Genomic DNA, 19,923 nt, shown 5'->3' with positions numbered 1-19,923 from the left:
AAAAGAGACAGTTAGAACATGTGGGCAATGCTCAAATCATCAGGACGGGAAGAATATTAAATATAACAGACGAGGTGGAATAAACCTTAAAACAAAAAAAACAAAAAAAAGAGTCCATAAGTTAAACAAAAAACAAACCATTATAAAGAAGACAACGGGAGTTTCAGCTGCTCTTTGATTGAAGGCAATCTGAGGTGACTTCTTCTATAAGTGCTTCAAAACCAAGAGCACCTCGAGACTTCCTCAAAGATGTGCACAACGGAGAACGCAGTGTCACCACTCCTCCTGCTCCTCCACCACCACCACCTCCTCCTCGGCAGGAGGTGCTGTAACATGGATCAGCGGAGCCTCCGGGCTTCCCTCGCTGATCGGCATCTCCTTCACCACCTCCTCCTCCTCCTCCTCCTCCGCTTGAGATTCCTCCGCCTTCATCTCCTCTCCTCCTGCCTGGCCCTCCTCCACTTCTATCTCCTCCTCCTCCTCCTCCTCCTCGTCCTCCTCCTCGTAGCCCTCCTCCTCCTCCGGCTGCTTCTGTTGTCGCTGTTGCTTGCGGCAGCAGGGTTTGAACAGGTGGGGGTCGATGAGCACCTCCCCGAAGCGCCCCTTGTAGATGATACCACAGCACACCTTCTGTCTGGATGAGGAGAAGCATTGTACTGAATTACAACACTGTTGCATCTACTGAAATGTCAGGGGTGTAGGCACACCAAAACGATCACATCATTTCTTTATTGCCTATATTTGTTGTAACATAATATACCGGATAGGGCAAACGGACCCTCATCTGCACCTTTGTTTACAGTTTATTTGTCTATTCAGAGTTATTTATATTGTTTACACAGTTTATTTTTCTCATTCAGATCAGATTTTATTGCCTATATTTATATAGAATATAGAAAACATGGAGGGGCGGAGCCAGGCGGCATGGAGTAGGACGTGTTTCACAGCTGTTCCCATAAACTTGAGAAAAAAAAAATACCTTTTTACCCCTAGTCTTTGTTTTATTTTTAGTTACTGGTTGATCACTTTATAAGCTTTTTTTGTGAATATGGCGAGCAGGCGGACTGCTGGACAAGTTGTAGCGACGCCAGCAACCGAGGGTACAGCAGCTGGCGCGGCAGGGGCTGAGCTAACATTAGCTAGCTTATCAGCCATTAGCAAAGACATAGCGGCATAGATGGTAAGCCGATTCGCCAAACACTTCGACACCTATCGTCAATCGGTGACGGAGGAGATGGGAGCGGCTATTGAACCGGTGGTGGAAGAGGTGAAAACGCTTCGAACAAGAGCCTTGGCTAACGTTGGAGAGGTTGCCTTGATCACGGGGAAGGCCACGGGACTGAGCGAGCGGCTACCGCACATGGAGAGGGCCCTGGCCGACAGGCAGACGGAGCTGACCGGAGTGCAGGCTAACCTAGCGAGGTCCGGTAAGGACCAAAGTCAAAGAACGGAGGCGGTTCTGATAGTCATGGCCGAAGAATATTTGAACCTGGAGGATGACCTGGAGTGAATGCTAACGGCGTGGTATGGAACTGGCTATGGCCGGGCGGAGCGGAGCTAGGTTGGCTAACAAGCTTTGAGCTTTAATTTGTGCTTTTGACATTGATGTTCCCGCATGCCGGGAACAACATTTTCTTGAGTAAGCCAGGGAACAGATACAATGGCTGGCTAGCTGTACGGCGGACTATGCAGATATACAGCATTGAGCTAATTAGCTACATATGCTATCCAGCTCCGATCATTATATAAACACACTATGTGCTTTTAATCTAACCGGATTTAAGACATGTGCTTGAAATTACAAACCGTATTGCACCTAGCTCACTTTTTAACGAGCGATAGGTAACCCAACATTCCTGCTACAATGGTTATTGACTACTAATTTCTAGTTTTTTTTAATACTAATATCTTATCTCATTCAGACTCATTCAAAAAAAAGAAAAAAAAAGTTATTTGGTTGTGGGAGGGATATGGGGTCACATGGAGTGTATAACAACGTCTAACTTGACTTTCAGCCAATCAGAATCAAGATATTTGCATGCCATTGTATAATTTGCACTAGACACTAATATCACTGGACTATCTTGTGTGTGTAATTGTTTTAATTATATTATATTGTATTTGTATCTATACTTTAAGTGTACCTATAGTGTATATAGGACTGTGAAGCTATGCATCCCCCACCCTGTATCCCCCCCATGCTGCTTTGACACCCGAATTTCCCCAAGGGGATCAATAAAGGATCATCTTATCTTATCCACCAAAACCTGCTCGTACTATAACATGACGTATATCATGCCAGTTAGGGTACCTTGTTTACACTGTTTATGTTTCTTATATCTTCATATTCAGAGTTATAGATTTAGTTAACACAATTTATTTCCTATTTTTATATTCAGATTTAATTGTATTGCCTCTACTCTATTTATGTCTTTCTTCTATTACCCTGCCCATATTATGTACCCCTCCCCTCCCCATGCTGCGATGATGCCCGTGAATTTCCCCAAGGGGATCAATAAAGGAATATCTTATCTTAAAATCATCATAAAGTTATTTGTTTGAAAATATATGCTTAAAAGCAATTATATAAAGGGCGGCTACGTGGCGTAGTGGGCAAGGCGCTCGCCACGAATGCGGAGACGCTGGGCTCGCCTGTTCGAGCCCAGCGCTCCACATTGCTTTCAGTTTAGCTGGTCGTTCATACTAATACACATTGGCCGTATTAGGGGGTGGGAAACTGATGGGTGGGGATCGGGCGTTGTGGACAGCGACTCCTACAGGTCGGTTGGTGCGCCTGCGCAGTAGAATCAGGAAGTGTTGGGGGCAGCGTGAGCCTCCCACGCGTTACTCCTCGCCACTGAGAGATCGAGCTGCGCAGGTGAAAAGATGAGACTGCTGTTACCTCAAGTACCGGAGGGGACTTGTGCTATGTATGACTTAGTCCACATTGCAGCCGGCTTGTGGGAGGCAAGAAACAGCGTTTGTGACAGGGGAGGGTTGAATTGGATGATACGAAAATTGGGATGGGAGAAAATATATAGAAAATGGGAGAAAAAGTGGATATAAAAAAAAAAAGCAATTATATAAAGATTTTCTTCCATTCATTCCCAATCCAATTTAACAGATTGATTTGCGCATTCGTAATGATGCATAGACACTCCTATGCCTTATAATCATTTGTTATTATCTGATTGAATTTCCGCCCACAGTCGATGTTGAGGCAGAGAGAAAAAAGGGCTGTTTTCAGCAGGTTAATTAGTTCTTTGTCACAAATTAATTAAATTAACAGTGGGTCACAACAACAACAACTATGTTAAGATGTGGGCATGTGCCCGACATTCTTACTGTATATATATATATATATATATATATATATATCCATCCGTCTGTAGATACCTCCATATAATCCTTTTTACACATCTGTAGATACTATATACATATGGATCCGTCTGAATATACCTGCATATAATCCTTCTATATACCTACTTATACACCTGCATATGTAACTCTGTATGATAGTAACAATAATGCTGTAATCCTTTTTACATATATGTAGATACTATATCTATACATCTATACATAAATGGTAAATAGCTGCATTTATATCATATCCCTACCTACTCTTACTAGTTATGCTGCTGGCCAGTATGACTTACTACCAGTCTCTTTATACCTGTATCACTGTACATATTAATACTACAACTCTGTACATACATCTGATTAGCACCATTACTCAGTAGTACTAATTTATATTTTTACACCCAGTTTAAATCACCTGTACATTGTATATTACTATTGCGCTTTACTGTTACATTTGCATTCTGGTTGGATGCCAAACTTCTTTTCATTGTACTGTACTGATCTAATCTAAAACGCGTCAGACTGACGTACCTCTTCCAGTAGGTCAGATCCAGGAATGAGAAGACGGGGGAGCGGCTGGACCCGGGGCTGAGCTCGTTGTCTGAGCCGTCGTCTGAGAGGTTGCTGTAGCTGGGAGACTGGGCCGGGGAGGCGCTAGAGGTGGTGCTGTGAGCATCGGAGTCTGGTGGGAAAAAAACAGTGCACGTTAAAAAGGACAGTTAGGTGCATTCGTTACTCTTTTATTACAGTCTATTTAAAAATTGCCATAGAACTGTCAGACACCATTGAATACATTTCCTGCCGTATGAACTTTGTAATGAAACTCAAAGTACCTTAGAATGGGGGAAAAGGCATATATATATATTTATACAATGGCATGCAAATTTCTTGATTCCGATTGGCTGAAACAGTGAAGTTACCGGTTGTTATTTCGTATAACACACTCCACGTGACCCCAGAACCCGCCCACAACCGAATAACTTTTTCTCTCTCAAATGAATCCGCTGTTCAAGGGCGGCTGGGTGGCGCAGCGGACATTGCGCTCGTCACCAACGCAAGAGACACCGGGTTCGAATCCGGCTGTCGGCGTTGCCTCCGACTTGGGGCGGCCGTCACACTAACTCAATTGGCAGAGTTAGCGGTGGAAGTCGATGGGTGGTAATCTGGACGTTGTGAACAGCGACTCCTACAGGTCGGTTGGGGCGCCTGCACAGCACTGGCAGTGTCAGGAAAAATGGCGGGGGCAGTGTGAGCCTCCTACACGTTACTCCTCGCCAAATGAGAGTCCGCGCTGGCAGGTGAAAAGATGTGACAGGCTGGCTCCACATGTATCGGAGGGGACATGTGATGCCAGGCTTCTATCCTCCCTACAACCGGCCAGTGGGGGGCATATGCGAGCAACGATCAGGACAGAGGAGGGAGAATTGGCACGAGAGGTAAAATTGGGATGGGGAGAAAAAAAGCACAGAAAAAGGAGAAAAAAGTAGATAAAAGAAAAATTAATCCGCCGTTCATTCTTTTCAGAATGAAACAAATATGGCGGACAATAATCTTTATGAATGGATGTATTTATTTCATCATAACGACTCATTCAAAAAAGATACAATCACCTGGAATATGTTAGCTGTTTACACAATGTTGGATTATGTAATTGGTTTGTCATGACCCATTGTAAAATATTAATCGCGGGGGGGGGGGGGGGGTTCTGAGGCTGAGTCCGTCGCGCAAAAGCTGGCTGGCAGTCTCATTGAATAATATAAGTCTGTAAACTTATACAGCAGGAGAAGCCGGAAAAGGAAAAAAGACATGCTGACATTAACGAAAACTAACTCATCATTGTACATTTTGATCTATGTATATGTATGATGTTACCCCGAATATGTAAAGCCGCGGGCACCGACACGATTTACACCAATCAATGTTTAAGAAGCACAGTGAAGTTACCGGTTGTTATTTGATTGATTGAAAATTGTATTAACAGATTGCAGAATGGGTACAATACAGTACAGCTCAATACACACAATTGTTAAGGGGATGCAGACCAGAGAAAGACTTTCGTCTTGTTTACATCAGGGTCCCCCATTTGCAATTCATCATAACATATATGACATACATGACATACAGAGACAGTACTGCTACATCTATACATTTATGACATACCAGATTTACAAATACAGTACCGTTTGTGATACAAGAAGAGTCTAAAAAAGAGAGTATATACATTTGACGAAGAAACTGTACATTGGAGGAGGTTGGTAGGTAGGAGATTGGTAGGTGGGGTATTTCGTATAACACACTCCACGTGACCCCAGAACCTCAATGTAAATAAACCATAATCACCCTACAAAAACAGTACTGTATTTGTAAATCTGGTATGTCATAAATGTTTGGATGTAGCAGTACTGTCTATCTGTATGTCATGTATGTCTGTAAACTTGTGCATAACGGAGTGTGGCTCTATAGCAGTCATTTTATATGAAGTTTGTTGTTAGATGGCATGCTTTGAAGCAACCTCCCTCTGCTGCAAAAGGACACTGTCGCACGAAGCGATTTCACTGGATGTCCCGGACACAATGGAAGTATGGATACATTCGTAACGAATAATTAAAAAAAGATACAGTCAACTGGAATACGTTAGTTGTTTACACAATGTTGGATTATGTAATTGGTTTGTCATGACCCATTGTCAAAACAATAATACATCGCAGGATTTATATGAAGTTTGTTGTTAGATGGCATGCTTTGAAGCAACCTCCCTCTGCTTCTAGACACGGAGGCAATTTCTTTCTTTTTTACCTACTTTTTCTGCGGATGGTTGTGAAGAAATCTCCATTATGCTTCAATTACTGTGTGTTTATTCTATAGCAATAAGGTTGGGTGAATTCGGCCATCGTATAAAAGTATTACACCACTTGAAGTTGTGTGTTATAGGAATTAGATCACGATTATGGGGGTCTAACGACCCTCGGCTGCACCTCGGGCCTAACAACTACCCATATGTGTGATCTAATTCCTATAACACACTCCATCACGTGATGTAATGCTTAAATATATATATATATTAAGGCTGTCAATCTATTAAAATATGTAATCTAATTAATCGCATGATTGTCCATAATCGCATATTTCTTATCCGTTCTAAATCTACCTTAACACTTTGGTTGCCAAAAACGAATCAAGTCGTTTCTGCGCCTAAGTCGTTCAGTGCCAAAAACGACTTAAGTCATTTCTGGGTCGTTTTTCCTTTTTTTCGATATTTTTATTCATTATCCACTCTGGGAGCCTGTTGATACCATATGGAATGAGTCTGAGGTCCCCAAGGTGCAATACCGGCTGCATCCCGCTAGATGGTGGTATCGAGCACCCTTTCTAACCTTGTATCTTCCCCTGAGGGACGGCCAAAGGTCTCAGGTTTAATTTTTCCTTGTTGGCCGAGGCGAATGGTGGTCCCGGTTCCATTGACGCACATCAAATATCGCAGATCGATATGTTGTTGTGGATTATGCCGTGGGCCAAATGGACATTGGATGCACCAGATGGCGATCAAACAATTGGAATATTATTTTTGGAATAATCGCAGGTAAGAACGATCTGACGTCAATTTTAGCTTGATCCTGCAATGCTTTCATACCGATCAGGCTGATAACCGTTTTTAGTGTTAAATAGGAATGTCGTTACAGACAATCAAATCATCAGAAATGACACCCCCCCCCCTCCTTTCATGCATTCATGATGGAACATAATACCTATGATATAGATTTGATTTCGGGATAATAGCGTATACAGGCAAGAAATGGCAACGTCTATAGTGGAATCGACATGTAGGACTATAGCTCAGCATTTCATGAATTATCCTAGACCGCTCTAAAACCATACCTATATTCACTACGGTATTACACGGGAACATATGGATGGAAAAATGCATTCTTTTTCACATATTGAACGATAGATAGGTGATGTCAAATGGGCCATAGTATTGTATCCATAGCTATAATATAGAATATAGTTATAGCTCTACAAACAAGGTGACGGATCCCTATCTATCTAGTGGTGGCGTCGCAACAGACTGCTTTGTCTAATGGCTGGCACTCAAGTGTTAAATGGATATTTTTCAAGTTTTAATACTCTTATCAACATGAGTCGACAAATGCTTGCTTTATGTAAAAAATGCATGTTTATTTATTGCCACTAGGGCTGTCCCCGACTAAGGATTTGGATAGTCGACTTTGGATTGGCCGAAATTAGCCGATAGTCGACTATGAAAAAAAAAAAAGTATAATTCCTTTTTCTTATCATTCCATTTGGGCCGTGGGGGTGCTTAATGTCTGAAGGAGTTGACGGAAGGCTTCTTGTCCTCTGCAAAAGCATGCAATTGGTCCACTGATGGATACATCTTGATATTTGTCTAGTCTAGTGTGTTCATTAAATGGGTGAAATCCTCTTTCAGTGCCTCTGTGCCTGTTTTCTTAGGCAGTTAGCCTCTGGTATGCGTGCCATTAGCGTTAGCCACGCTTCTAGGCCTCTTTTCTTTTGGAAAGAATGATACAAAATAATTAAAAGTAAAAAAATATATATAATAATAGCCTAATAATAATAATTAGAATATTATTATTATTTTGCATTCGACTAAGAGGTTGGCAGTCGACTACGGCTCCTTTCGATCGATTAGTCGACTATTCGACTAATAGGGGTCAGCCCTAATGGCCACATGAGAAATACTGTTGAGAATCTTCAAGTAACTAAGGCTGCGGTTACACACAGGGCTATTTTCATTTCGTTTTCAAGGTCAGTTTCGCTTTCCAGAACGCAACGTAATGGCAGGCAAGTTAGACATTGGTTTTGCCTCCTGAGCATAGTGATGTAGTACAATGCCAAAGCAGTAGGTGGCGAACATGAAGGCAATTTTAAACCAATCAGAAGTTGAATGTGCAAATACATTTCCTGCAAAAAAAAAAAAAAAAAAACCCATCTTTAAATGCCTCGCGTGAGCCATTTAGCCAATGTAGCATTTATTTTTCAGCAAAGAAAGTGCAATAAACAAAACGGATACATTCACTGTGTGTTCTGCCTCATTTGTTGATGAAACAAAACTAACATCAACACAATTGACCACCAAGAGCGGATAGTTTAGTCTCACAAAAAGATCTCAGATGTTGTTAGCTACATGCCAACGTGAATGGAATATGCCAGTACAACAGTATAGCATTGTGGCTAGCAGCTTGGTAACGTTAATGCTAGCAGAATGAATGGATGTAAACTTTATTTAACAGATTGCAGAATGGGTACAATACGGCTAAATACACACAATTGTTAAGGGTATGCAGACTGTTGTAGCTTGGACTGGGCTCCTTATAACAACTAACAGGGTTTGGAAGTAGCTAACGTTAGCTCACATTAGCCAGCCAGCACCAAACTGATGATATCAGGAGCCATCAGTAGCTAGATAACATTAGACAACGCCTCATGTATTAAACAAAGGTGAATAGATAACTGGGCCATTTTGTTTAATGCTTGTTAAGATTGAAAGAGGAGCTCTGAGCTAACAGGGTCTGGTAGCTAGGCAGCTACGGTAGGTAGCTACCGTTAGCTCACGTTAGCCAGCTGCTCATGCAATCGTTAATGCTAGCAGAATGAAGTAAACTTTATTCAACAGAATGGGTACAATACAATACGGCTCAATACAAACAATTGTTAAGGGAATGCAGACTGTTGTAGCTTGGACTGGGCTCCTTATAACAATAACTTGACAAAACATGGTAGCTGCAGCTATTTGGGACGCGTCTATTCGAAAGACAACCGGAGCTCTGCTGTAAACACTGGAAATAACCGTGCAGGTCTCTACTGCGCATGGGCGTTGAGCAACAACGGCTCCGTATCCGGCTCGCGCAGATTACATGGCACGTTGTCGGCGAGTTTTGCCGAGTATCCAAAACGGAAACACAATTTCAGCGTTGCTACTGGCTTTCCTACTGGCAACGCGTTATCCTGCCAAAACGGCGTTTCTTTTTAACTAGGGCAGCAAACGTAATCATTCAGCAACAAAAACAAAAACCCCAGTGTAACCATGGCCTTAACAGATTAACTGCCACGGAGTTTGCCCGTCTCATACCACTCTCTGCCACCACTCTAAGCCTATGGAGATGTTTACCTTCTTTGCAGGGCTATAACTTTTTTAATTGTATTGCTAAATTGACATTACTATGGCCCATTCAACATCGATTATCTATCGTTCAGGATGTAGGAACGTTATACTTTTTCATTCATAGATTCATATACAAAATACCGTCTAGAATATAAATATGTTTTTATCGTTTTCTGCAGTAATTCCTAGAACGTGAGTTATAGGCATAAACGTTATCAACTGCAGTTTGTTGCCGATACACGCTATATTAAAAATGTCAACTGTACATGATCCTAAACGTTATGACTTATCATGCGCGGATGAACGGGGGGGTCGTTTATAATTCCGTGATAGTCAGTAAATGCTTTATGTAGTATGGGTGATATATTGATCAGAGCAGTTTGCATTAATAATAATAAACAAACATGCTGAAAATGACGTCAGCGTCCTCTTACCGTTCGCCGATGAGACTGGAGGAAAAAGATCCCACTTATTTGACGGTGACCTACTAGATCCATTTCCAGTTTGTATAATAATAATAATAAACGCCCAAATCATATCGATTATTGAGTTATGGCAGCGATCGATATACACCAGGGTTCGAAATTAACGGGGGCTTGGGGCAAAATGCCCTCGAAAATTGACCAAATGCCCTCGAAAATCAGTTAAGGGGGGCAAAAAAAGCCCCTGACAGTTTACTAATTATATATATAATTATATATATGCTCTACAGTGCGAGCATTTCCCTCGTATTGCCCCTAATAATATGTGTGTGTGCAAACCGGAAAAATCATTTACTTGCAGTGTGCGAGACAGACGAGTGATTGTGAAGATTACAAAACAGCTCCGCTGTTAATAGTTCAGATTGAAACTGGACTGAAATTCAGTTTTTGGGTGGAATGTTTGTTCCAAGGAGGAGGGAGGCGGGGCCCGCTGCGTGTTACAGGCACTTGAGAGGTGCTGCGAACACAGAGAGAGCGCTCTGCTCTCATCAAGCATTACACTGCTATCTTAACGTTAGCAAGCTAAGCATCTGCATAGCGCGACCTGTGTAACGTTAAGTAACTTGTGTTCGGTGGGGAAAGACCATTCCATTTGTAACACAACTCCAAAAGAATAACATCCAAATCCGATCCCGATGCGCATTTCCTTCATTCCACAGCGCTGAGCGCGCAACGTATTTCATTGATCGATCTGGCCAGAGCCTATACTCACAAACGTTGCGTGTGTGGGGTTTTTCATCAATTTGAAACAAGCCTCTTGACTGTTGGAATTAGGGATGTTAAAAATAAAATATCTAATAATATTATTCAATATTAGACATTCATTGATCCAGAGGCAACCGGTTATTATATCAAAACAACAACACAACTTGCCCTCACTCAGGGACAATAATATTTAATCTATTTAGATAGAGTATGTATGTATTATTTACAGATAATTGAAGGTACCTCAAAACATGAAACCAAGCCATGATGTCACACATCGTGTGCGTGTGTGTGTGTGTTACTTGAACAATTGTCACTGTGCTCCTAAATTTCTGTGTGCTCCTAAATTTGTATTTAGATTTTATTTATTAACATTTTATTTAGGAGCACATGTGCTCCTTGGGAAAAAGGTTAGCGTAGAGCCCTATATATGGAGACATTAACATTACGTTATCAAACATAGGGACGAAGACTGTAAAAAAAAGTGTCAAAAATGTTTTATAATCTTTATGTTAATTTTCATTAAAAAAAAATTTTGCCCCCGAAATACAAAAAAAAGCCCCCGAAAAGCAATTAAGGGGGGCAAAAAAAGCCCTTGATTTTTTTTTTTAATTTCTAACCCCGATATACACGGATGTGTGTTTAGAGTCCCGCAACAATATGCGAGTGTCGGACGCATTTGCCAGATGGACGGAGATCTCCAGAGATCCATTTCCGGTTGTAACTCGCCGATCATCCACCAGGCGGCAGTATTGAAGCGTTGCAGAATTGTGCAGGCTCCCACTGTATCAGCCGAGGCTGGGTGAGGGAATAATGAATACCATGGCGAAAAAATTAAATATGATCTCAATAACGTTGTACGCCGTGGAATGGCAGAATTAGCATGACCTTGAAACACGTTGTACGACGTTATTGGCGCCAGATGTGTTAAGATGTGCAAACTGCATTGTAAAACAAAATAAAAAAATAAAACAAAAAAAAGCCCAACAAAAAAATAACAGATGCCAATTTACTAACTGTAACATTACATAGTAATGATTACTAACACAGTAGTAGGGCTGCAACTAATGACTAATTTGGTAGTCGACTAATCTGCCGATTATTTTTTCGATTAGTCGACTAATCGAAAACCAATGTAAACAACAACAATTATTTTTTTTTTTTTTAAATTACCTATCTTTGTGAAAGTGGCTTCTCAGCTCTGGTCCAGCTGAAGACAGAGCAGAGGAACAGATTGGACATTGAGCATGACCTCAGAGTTGCTTGTCTACCATCACCCCAGACTTTGAGACTCTTGTCAGGACCAAACAACAACATCATAACATGATGATCCCATAGCAAATTAAAATAATGACTCATGAAACATTTGAATTTGGATCTTTAAGCCACTTTAAATGAAAATGTATTTGAAGAACAATACAGCAATCACTCATAACAAGATAAATAAATTAAATAATACAAATTAAAGTGGAAGTGTACTTTAAATAACTTTTGTTTGCTGTGTGTGAGAGGAGTCCGTGTGTGTGTGTATGTGTGTGTGTCTTACTCTGATCGCTGTGTGAGTGAGAGGAGTGTGTGTACTGTGTAATTTGTGTGTGTGTCTTACTCTGATCGCTGTGTGAGTGAGAGGTGTGTACTGTGTAATTTGTGTATGTGTGTGTGTCTTACTCTGATCGCTGTGTGTGAGTGAGAGGAGTGTGAATGTGTGTGTGTCTTACTCTGATCGCTGTGTGTGAGAGAGAGGAGTGTGAATGTGTGTGTGTCTTACTCTGATCGCTGTGTGTGAGTGAGAGGAGTGTGTATGTGTGTGTGTCTTACTCTGATCGCTGTGTGTGAGTGAGAGGAGTGTGTATGTGTGTGTCTTACTCTGATCGCTGTGTGTGAGTGAGAGGAGTGAGTGCGTGTGTAATGTATTGTGTGTCTAGTCTGATCATCATCTCCTGCAGGGGAACAATGTTTTCAATGTCCAAAATTTGCTATGGGATCATCATGTTATGATGTTGTCTGGAACCCTGAGAAGCCACTCTCACAAAGATAGGTAGTGCACAAAAAAAAAAAAAAAAAAAAAAAAAAAAATTAAATAATTTTTTTTTTTTTTTTTTTTTATGACTAATCGACGCAACAATTTCTCGTCGGCGATTTTTTTATAATCGACGTTGTCGATTATGTCGACTAATCGTTGCAGCCCTACACAGTAGTGTGTTGAACTTTACACTTGGAACTATTCATCCCTATTTTATTGTTTAAGCAGCCATTTAACACAAAAGGACGACCCTCATGCATTGCAAATTTGCATCAAATTCAAAACAAACAGAGTGATGCACAAAATTACTTAAAAGAAAATAATAATTTAAAACAATGAATAAAGTGTGCATGAAATAATAAGGGAAAGAAAAACTTTAGGAACTTGTTACATTCACCGACACAAGGTCTGAGGACTCACCCCCCCCTCTCACACACATTCACCGACACAAGGGCTGAGGACTCACCCCCCCCCTCTCACACACCTCTCCCAGCTCTCTCTCTTGCCCCTTCCTCATCTCTCACCCCACCCCTCTCTCTCTCTCTCGCACACAAACACACACACTTTGAGTCAGAAACATGTAGTATCAATGAGAATCAATAATGAACCTGAGTGAAGTCTAGTAAAAAAAAAAAAAAAAAAAAAAAAAGTGGCGTTAAAAGAATTTTGCGTTAACACGTTAACTTGACAGCCTTAACTGCTTCTGCGCCAAGAACGAGTTTACTCGTTGTTGCCCGCCAATCGAATTGTGCCAATAACGAGTTTACTCGTTTTTATGATCGTTATTTCCTTTATTCGCTATTGCCATTCATAATTCATCCAGCAAGGCTCTGGGAGACTCTGGACTCTGTCTGATATTGCAACGGCTCAATACCGCCGCCTGGTGAATTCCGGGCGATGTTGCACCCACTCTAAACCGGATGGGGCACTCTGTGCATCTGTGAATATGTACCGGCCAGAGCTCTGTTGTTATGTGGATCCAGACAAACACTCTAGTGCAGGGGTGCCCAACCGTTTTTGAACCAAGATCTACTTTTTAATTTACCACCTAGCCGAGAGCTACCAGCTAAAATTGTATATTGTAAGCAGTCATTTGAGGCTTTATAAAAGCAACATCATGAACACAAATCTGTCAGTGCCGAGTCCGACCTCATCTTAAATAACAAACAGCATTGCTTGTTGTAGTTAACAAGGAGAGGCAGAGTTGATTTAGCAAAAGATTTTTTTTTTAATAATCTTAATTTTATTAATCGAGATCTACTTGAAATCAGCCCGCGATCTACCTGTCGATCGCGATCGACTGGTTGGGCACCACTGCTCTAGTGCATTGGATCGCTTTCGAGACGCAAGAATCAATATGCTTTCGCCGTTTATTGCGTCATACAAACAGAAAACGGATCTAGCAGATGGAAATCAAATAATTGGAATATTTTTTCTCCAGACTCATCGGCCACAGGTAAGAGGTATCTAACGTTAATTCCAGCTCGATTGTCCATTTATTTCATTGCAATCCATCTGATCAACGTATGATGTCGTACTAAAGAAAGCCGTTACTGACAATCAAGGAATCATAAACAACCCCCCCCCCCCCCCTTCACATATGATGGAGCATAATGTATACCGATCATATGCATTTGAATTTTTTAATGTAGCGAGTATACGGACGAAACGTTAATTGATTATGTATAATATGCGTCGGGGCCTATAACTCGCGTTCTAGGAATTACTGCAGACCAAAAACATAAACATACTTATATTCACGACGGTATTAACACAACAATGTATGAATGGAAAAATATAACGTTCCCACATCCGGAACGATAAGATACCCGATGTTGAATGGGCCATAGTAATGTCGATATAGCTATAATATTTAAAAAGTTATAGCCCTGCAAAGAAGATGAGCGACTCCATAGGCTTACAGCACTGGCAGTGAGAGTTCAAGTTTCTCTAATAGTTGTCATACAGAAGTACAGAATACTTTTATACAAAATGCTTCTTACTGTTACGCTCCAGAGACTGTGCAAGACAAGATAAGTATGAAATAAAATAACATAGTAAAATTAGAAGTAAAAAAAATGAGGTCAGTGTTCAGTTTAGACATATGTACAATGTTCGATGCAGAATAGACGTAACTGAGTTACCATATAATATACAATACTGTGCAGTGTACTAATATACAATACTATATAGTGCAAGGCAGAAATGGGATGAGGTGCAATTTAGGTACAATTTACAGTAGGTGTACGAGTTGTAGTGCAAATCCTTTATCAATAAATATAAAGTGTGTTTGTGTGATCTAAAGTGTGGAGAGTGGGTGCTGCAGTGTATTGTTTGTTTGAGTGAGTGTGTGCGTGTGGGTGTGTGTGCTGTGTGCATTTGATGGTTGTTGCATAGTGTTTATTGTTCGTTTAGCAGCCTGATGGCCTGGGGATAGAAGCTTCTTCTGAGTCTTTCTGTGCTCGCCTTAAGACTCCGGTATCGCTTGCCTGACCGCAGCAGTTCAAAGAGGCAGTTGTTCGGGTGGCTCGAGTCCTTAATAATTCTCTTAGCCTTCCCCTTGCACCGCTTGTTGTAAATGTTCTGGAGGGTGGGAAGCCCCCCTCCAATTGTCCGTTCGGCTGAACGTGTCACTCTTTGTAGTCTGCTACGGTCTTGTGCAGTGCTATTCCCAAACCAGGAGGTGATGTTGCCGGTCAGGATGCTCTCTATTGTACATGAGTAGAAGTTCCTAAGGATCTTCTGACTGACTTGGAACTTCCTTAGGCGCCTGAGGAAGTAGAGGCGTTGTCGTGCCTTCTTCACAACACTGTCAATGTGTGTGGTCCATGTCAAGTCCTCGGATATGTGGGCTCCGAGGTACTTGAAACTGTTCACTCTCAACCGGTGCCCCGTCGATGCTGAGGGGGCTGTAGTCCTTGACCCCCGACCTCCTGAAGTCCACAATCATCTCTTTTGTTTTGCTGACGTTCAGGGAGAGGCGGTTCTCCTGACACCACTGTGACAGGTTCTCTACCTCTTCCAGGTAGGCCCTTTCGTCGTTGGCAGAGATCAGGCCCACCACTACTGTGTCATCAGCAAATTTGATGATGGTGTCGTTGTTCCGCTGTGCTACGCAGTCATGCGTGTACAGGGAGTAGAGGAGGGGACTCAGAACACAGCCCTGGGGGGCCCCTATGTTGAGCGTGATGGATGAGGAGGTGCAGTTGCCTGCTCTTACCACCTGGGGTCTGCCCGTCAGGAAGTCCAAGACCCACTGGCAGAGGTCATAGTTCAAGCCCAGGTCCCTGAGCTTGGCTATGAGTTTGGAGGAGACTATGGTATTGAATGCTGAGCTGTAGTCGATGAACAGCATTCTCACATAGTTCCCCTGCCTCTTGTCCAGGTGTGATGCTGCTGTGTGCAGCACATGGGCTATGGCGTCCTCCGTGGACCTGTTGGGGCGATATGCAAATTGCAGAGGGTCCAGGTTGATGGGAAGGGAGGAACAGATGTAGCCCTTCACTAGCTTCTCAAAGCACTTCATGGCTATGGAGGTGAGGGCTACAGGGCGGTAGTCGTTGAGGCAAGCGGGCGTAGATTTTTTGGGTACAGGGATGATGGTGGACTTCTTCAGACAGGTGGGGATGACAGCCTGTTCCAAGGACAGGTTGAAGATGTCAGTGAATACCGGGGCCAGTTGGTCGGCACAGACTTTTAGGACGCGGCCGGGGATGCCGTCTGGTCCTGCTGCCTTCCTGATATTCACTTTTTTAAAGATCCGTCTCACCTCATGCTCCGTTACCCTGAACACTGAGTCTCCATCAGCAGACCCCCCCCCCCCCCCCCCCCCCCCATTGCCGTGGTTTGTAGGCTGGTGTTGTTATTCACAGCCTCAAACCTCGCATAGAAGGAATTGAGATCATTTGCTAAGGAGATGTCACTGTTCAGTTTGAGGGGGGTGCCTTTGTAATCTGTCATTGTTCTGAGGCCCTGCCACATGCCTCTAGAGTCAGCCTGTTCAAACTGAAGTTCAACTTTATCCCTGTAACGCCGTTTTGCCTCTATTACTGCTATAAGATGGTCAAACTGCGTGGCAGAGATTGTGTTAATATATATATATATTATAAGTATATGAGAAAGACCTATGGCTCTGACAGCTCTAAACATCTAAATGTCTATATTATGTGCATCAGTGATAATCAAACCGTAAAAAAGAGGCCTATTAACTCATTCCCCGCCACCAACGAGTTTACTCGTTATTGGGCGCCATGCGTTGAATGCCAACAACGAGTAAACTCGTTATTTGGACTGTTTTTCTTTTTTTCGATTTTAATATTCTATTCAATGTCACAGACCTGTATGTTGCCGTTGAAAGGCATACTGGGACCCCAAGGGTGCAGTACCGGCCAGATCCGGCTAGGTGACAGTATCAAGAGTGCAGTAAACCCTGTTCCTGACCGTGTGTTACGTTTAAATCCCTCCGGGCGCTAAATTTAGACGGAGTAAATGCTTCATCCGACCACTGCGAAACACATCTGGCACACTCGATCCATAAGTTGTGCCAAATTATGTCCGGGACCAGATGGACACCAATACTGGAAATCACGATCAGACAATTGGAATATTCTTTTTGGAATACCCCCGACCAAAGGTAAGGACATCAATTTCAGCTTGATCCAACAATGTTTTCATATCGATCCAGCTGTAGTGTTCAACAAGAAAGCCGTTACTGGCCATCAAAGCATTAAAAAAAAAAAAAAAAAAACGTGATGAATTCATGATGAAACATAATACCTATTATATACATTTGATTTGGAAATAGTAGCGTGTCCAGGCAAGAAACGTCAACGGTTATAAGAATACACGTAGCACCCCGGCGGCTACGTGGCGTAGTGGGCAAGGCGCTCACCACGAATGCGGAGACGCTGGGCTCGCCTGTTCGAGCCCAGCGCTCCACATTGCTTTCAGTTTAGCTGGTCATTCATACTAATACACATTGGCCGTATTAGGGGGTGGGAAACTGATGGGTGGGGATCGGGCGTTGTGGACAGCGACTCCTACAGGTCGGTTGGTGCGCCTGCGCAGTAGAATCAGGAAGTGTCGGGGGCAGCGTGAGCCTCCCACGCGTTACTCCTCGCCACTGAGAGATCGAGCTGCGCAGGTGAAAAGATGCGACTGCTGTTACCTCAAGTACCGGAGGAGACTTGTGCTATGTATGACTTAGTCCACATTGTAGCCGGCTTGTGGGAGGCAAGAAACAGCATTCGTGACAGGGGAGGGTTGAATTGGATGATACGAAATTGGGATGGGAGAAAATGTAGAAAATGGGAGAAAAGGTGGATAAAAAAAAAGAATACACGTAGCACCCTTTAAACCAGCTTTTCAGGAATTATCCTGAATCACTCCTAAACTATACTTATATTCACCACGGGATAATGCGCGAAAGTATGCATGACATTTTTTTCTCTTTTTTGCATGTTCGACGGAAGAAAGTCACTGTCAAATGACTATAGTATTGTCTCCATAGCTATAATATAGATATAGCTCTACAAACAAGGTGACGCACTCCTAACTTTAAAGCGTGGCATAGCTAGAACGGGACCAGGCTAATCCCTGGCGCTGAATGAGTTATATCCCAATATGAAAAATTATGTGATTTAATGTTCTATGCCTTACCTTGGTCTATTTTGCCGCAGTCTACTTTATGCTCGTTTTATACTTATTTTATGTCTGCACTTTATGCATTGCTGCAATTCTTGTATGAAAGGTGCTACACAAATAAAGTTTATTATTATTAGTATTATTATTCTACGCAGAGAGTTGGACGAAGTTCCACCTGCGTACCACTGTGAAACATCTCGGCCCAAAGAGGGTAAATTAACTGGCGCTACCTATGTTATATTATTGTTCCCCCCATACTTTGTCTTTTGTATTATATAAATAAGAACCGAAGATTTGTTGAAAAAAGTTAAAAAAGTTAATTTCACGGCATCTGTGCAGCCTTGTTTATTCAGTGTCCATGGAAATGACGATGAACGCAGCCATAAAGGCATGGTTTCCTTATGCTGAAAAGACATAGAACTATATAGTCCATTTACTTTTCTGATAACTACATCACTCATAAATGTTCAGACAAGCTTAATTTTTGGTTATTAGTGATACTCTGTATATACCCGATTCAAAGTTAGCCCCATTTCTAATTTGGTCGCCGATGTCCGGATTTGGTGCATATTTTTGTCCTCTTGAGCAGGTTTTTAGCAGGCTGTGAGGTGACATACTCCTTCCAATTTGCTGCTCCCAGCAGTTGGAACGAGATGCAAAAGACTTAAAAGGACAAATTGATCCCCCTTGCTACTTTATCGCAGAGTTGTTTACACCCACCTGCAACTGTCACCCAGCCTTTAAACTGTAGACAGCTTTGTGTAGGAGTGTGCATTAGGTGTCAAGAATGTGTGATCTAAACTTTGAGCTTATATAACTGATGAAATTGGGTGGGGTGAGGAGTAGGGGTGTAACGGTACACAAAAACCACGGTTCGGTACGTACCTCGGTTTTGAAGTCACGGTTCGGTACGGGTTTTCGGTACAGTGGGGGAAGTTTGGCTTTCCATGTTCCACTCAGGGGTGATGTAGTGTGCAGTAACTAATTGTACTTGTAGGGCTGTCAACGAATATTCTATATTGAAATTAATAACAGACTTGTAAAGAAAAAAATTATTATTATATTAGATTGTGAAAAAAACAGCCCCCGGTGGGCGGTTAACATACCGTTGCATTCGTTCGGTGCACACTACAGCCATTCGGTATGGTACGGTACACACTGAAACGGTTCGGTACAGATACATGTACCTTTACACCCCTAGTGAGGAGTGTTAACCAAAATCTCTTGCTGAAGCGAACGTTAACCCGTTGGAGGCCAACCCCGAGATTTCTCGGGTTAACTCGCAATGCTCTGGGCGCCAAGACCCGAGATATCTCAGGTTTTAATCGATATTTCTTTTATTAGCTATATCCATTAATTTTTCATCCATCCAGCCTGACGTTATCATTGGGAATGGGTCTGAGCTCGCAAAGGGCAAATACCGCCGCCTAACGTCTCCCGGATGGTATTGCACATCATTGGAATCCCTCTGGCTGGGGCTGTGCATCAATCTAAGAAGTCCGGTCCAGGTTTTACTTCTCGGGCATGCAGCAGGGTTTCCGTTAGAAAAAATTGTTGCCGGCCTCAGT

The 19,923-nt window shown here is 42.4% G+C and overlaps 1 protein-coding gene across 1 annotated transcript in view; it reads right to left on the bottom strand.

Annotated features, from left to right (window-relative positions):
* Window positions 1–273: 273 nt before the first annotated feature.
* The window catches only part of LOC311245405 (SIN3-HDAC complex-associated factor-like), a gene marked incomplete at its 3' end in the record, with an annotated part of 34,937 nt that continues 15,287 nt past the window's right edge, over window positions 274–19,923 (bottom strand). The window contains exons 5-6 of the mRNA XM_084335248.1: window positions 3,892–4,042; window positions 274–634 (exon numbers count right to left, since the gene is read on the bottom strand). Of these exons, the coding sequence (XP_084191374.1) occupies window positions 274–634; window positions 3,892–4,042 (512 nt within the window). The remainder of the gene's footprint in view (window positions 635–3,891; window positions 4,043–19,923) is intronic.

Source organism: Notolepis coatsorum (genome assembly GCF_963971535.1).
Source record: "Notolepis coatsorum genome assembly, chromosome: 18".
Taxonomy (NCBI): Eukaryota; Metazoa; Chordata; class Actinopteri; order Aulopiformes; family Paralepididae; genus Notolepis; species Notolepis coatsorum.
Note: the sequence above shows the minus strand (reverse complement) of the source record. Positions and strands in the feature narration are given on the sequence as shown.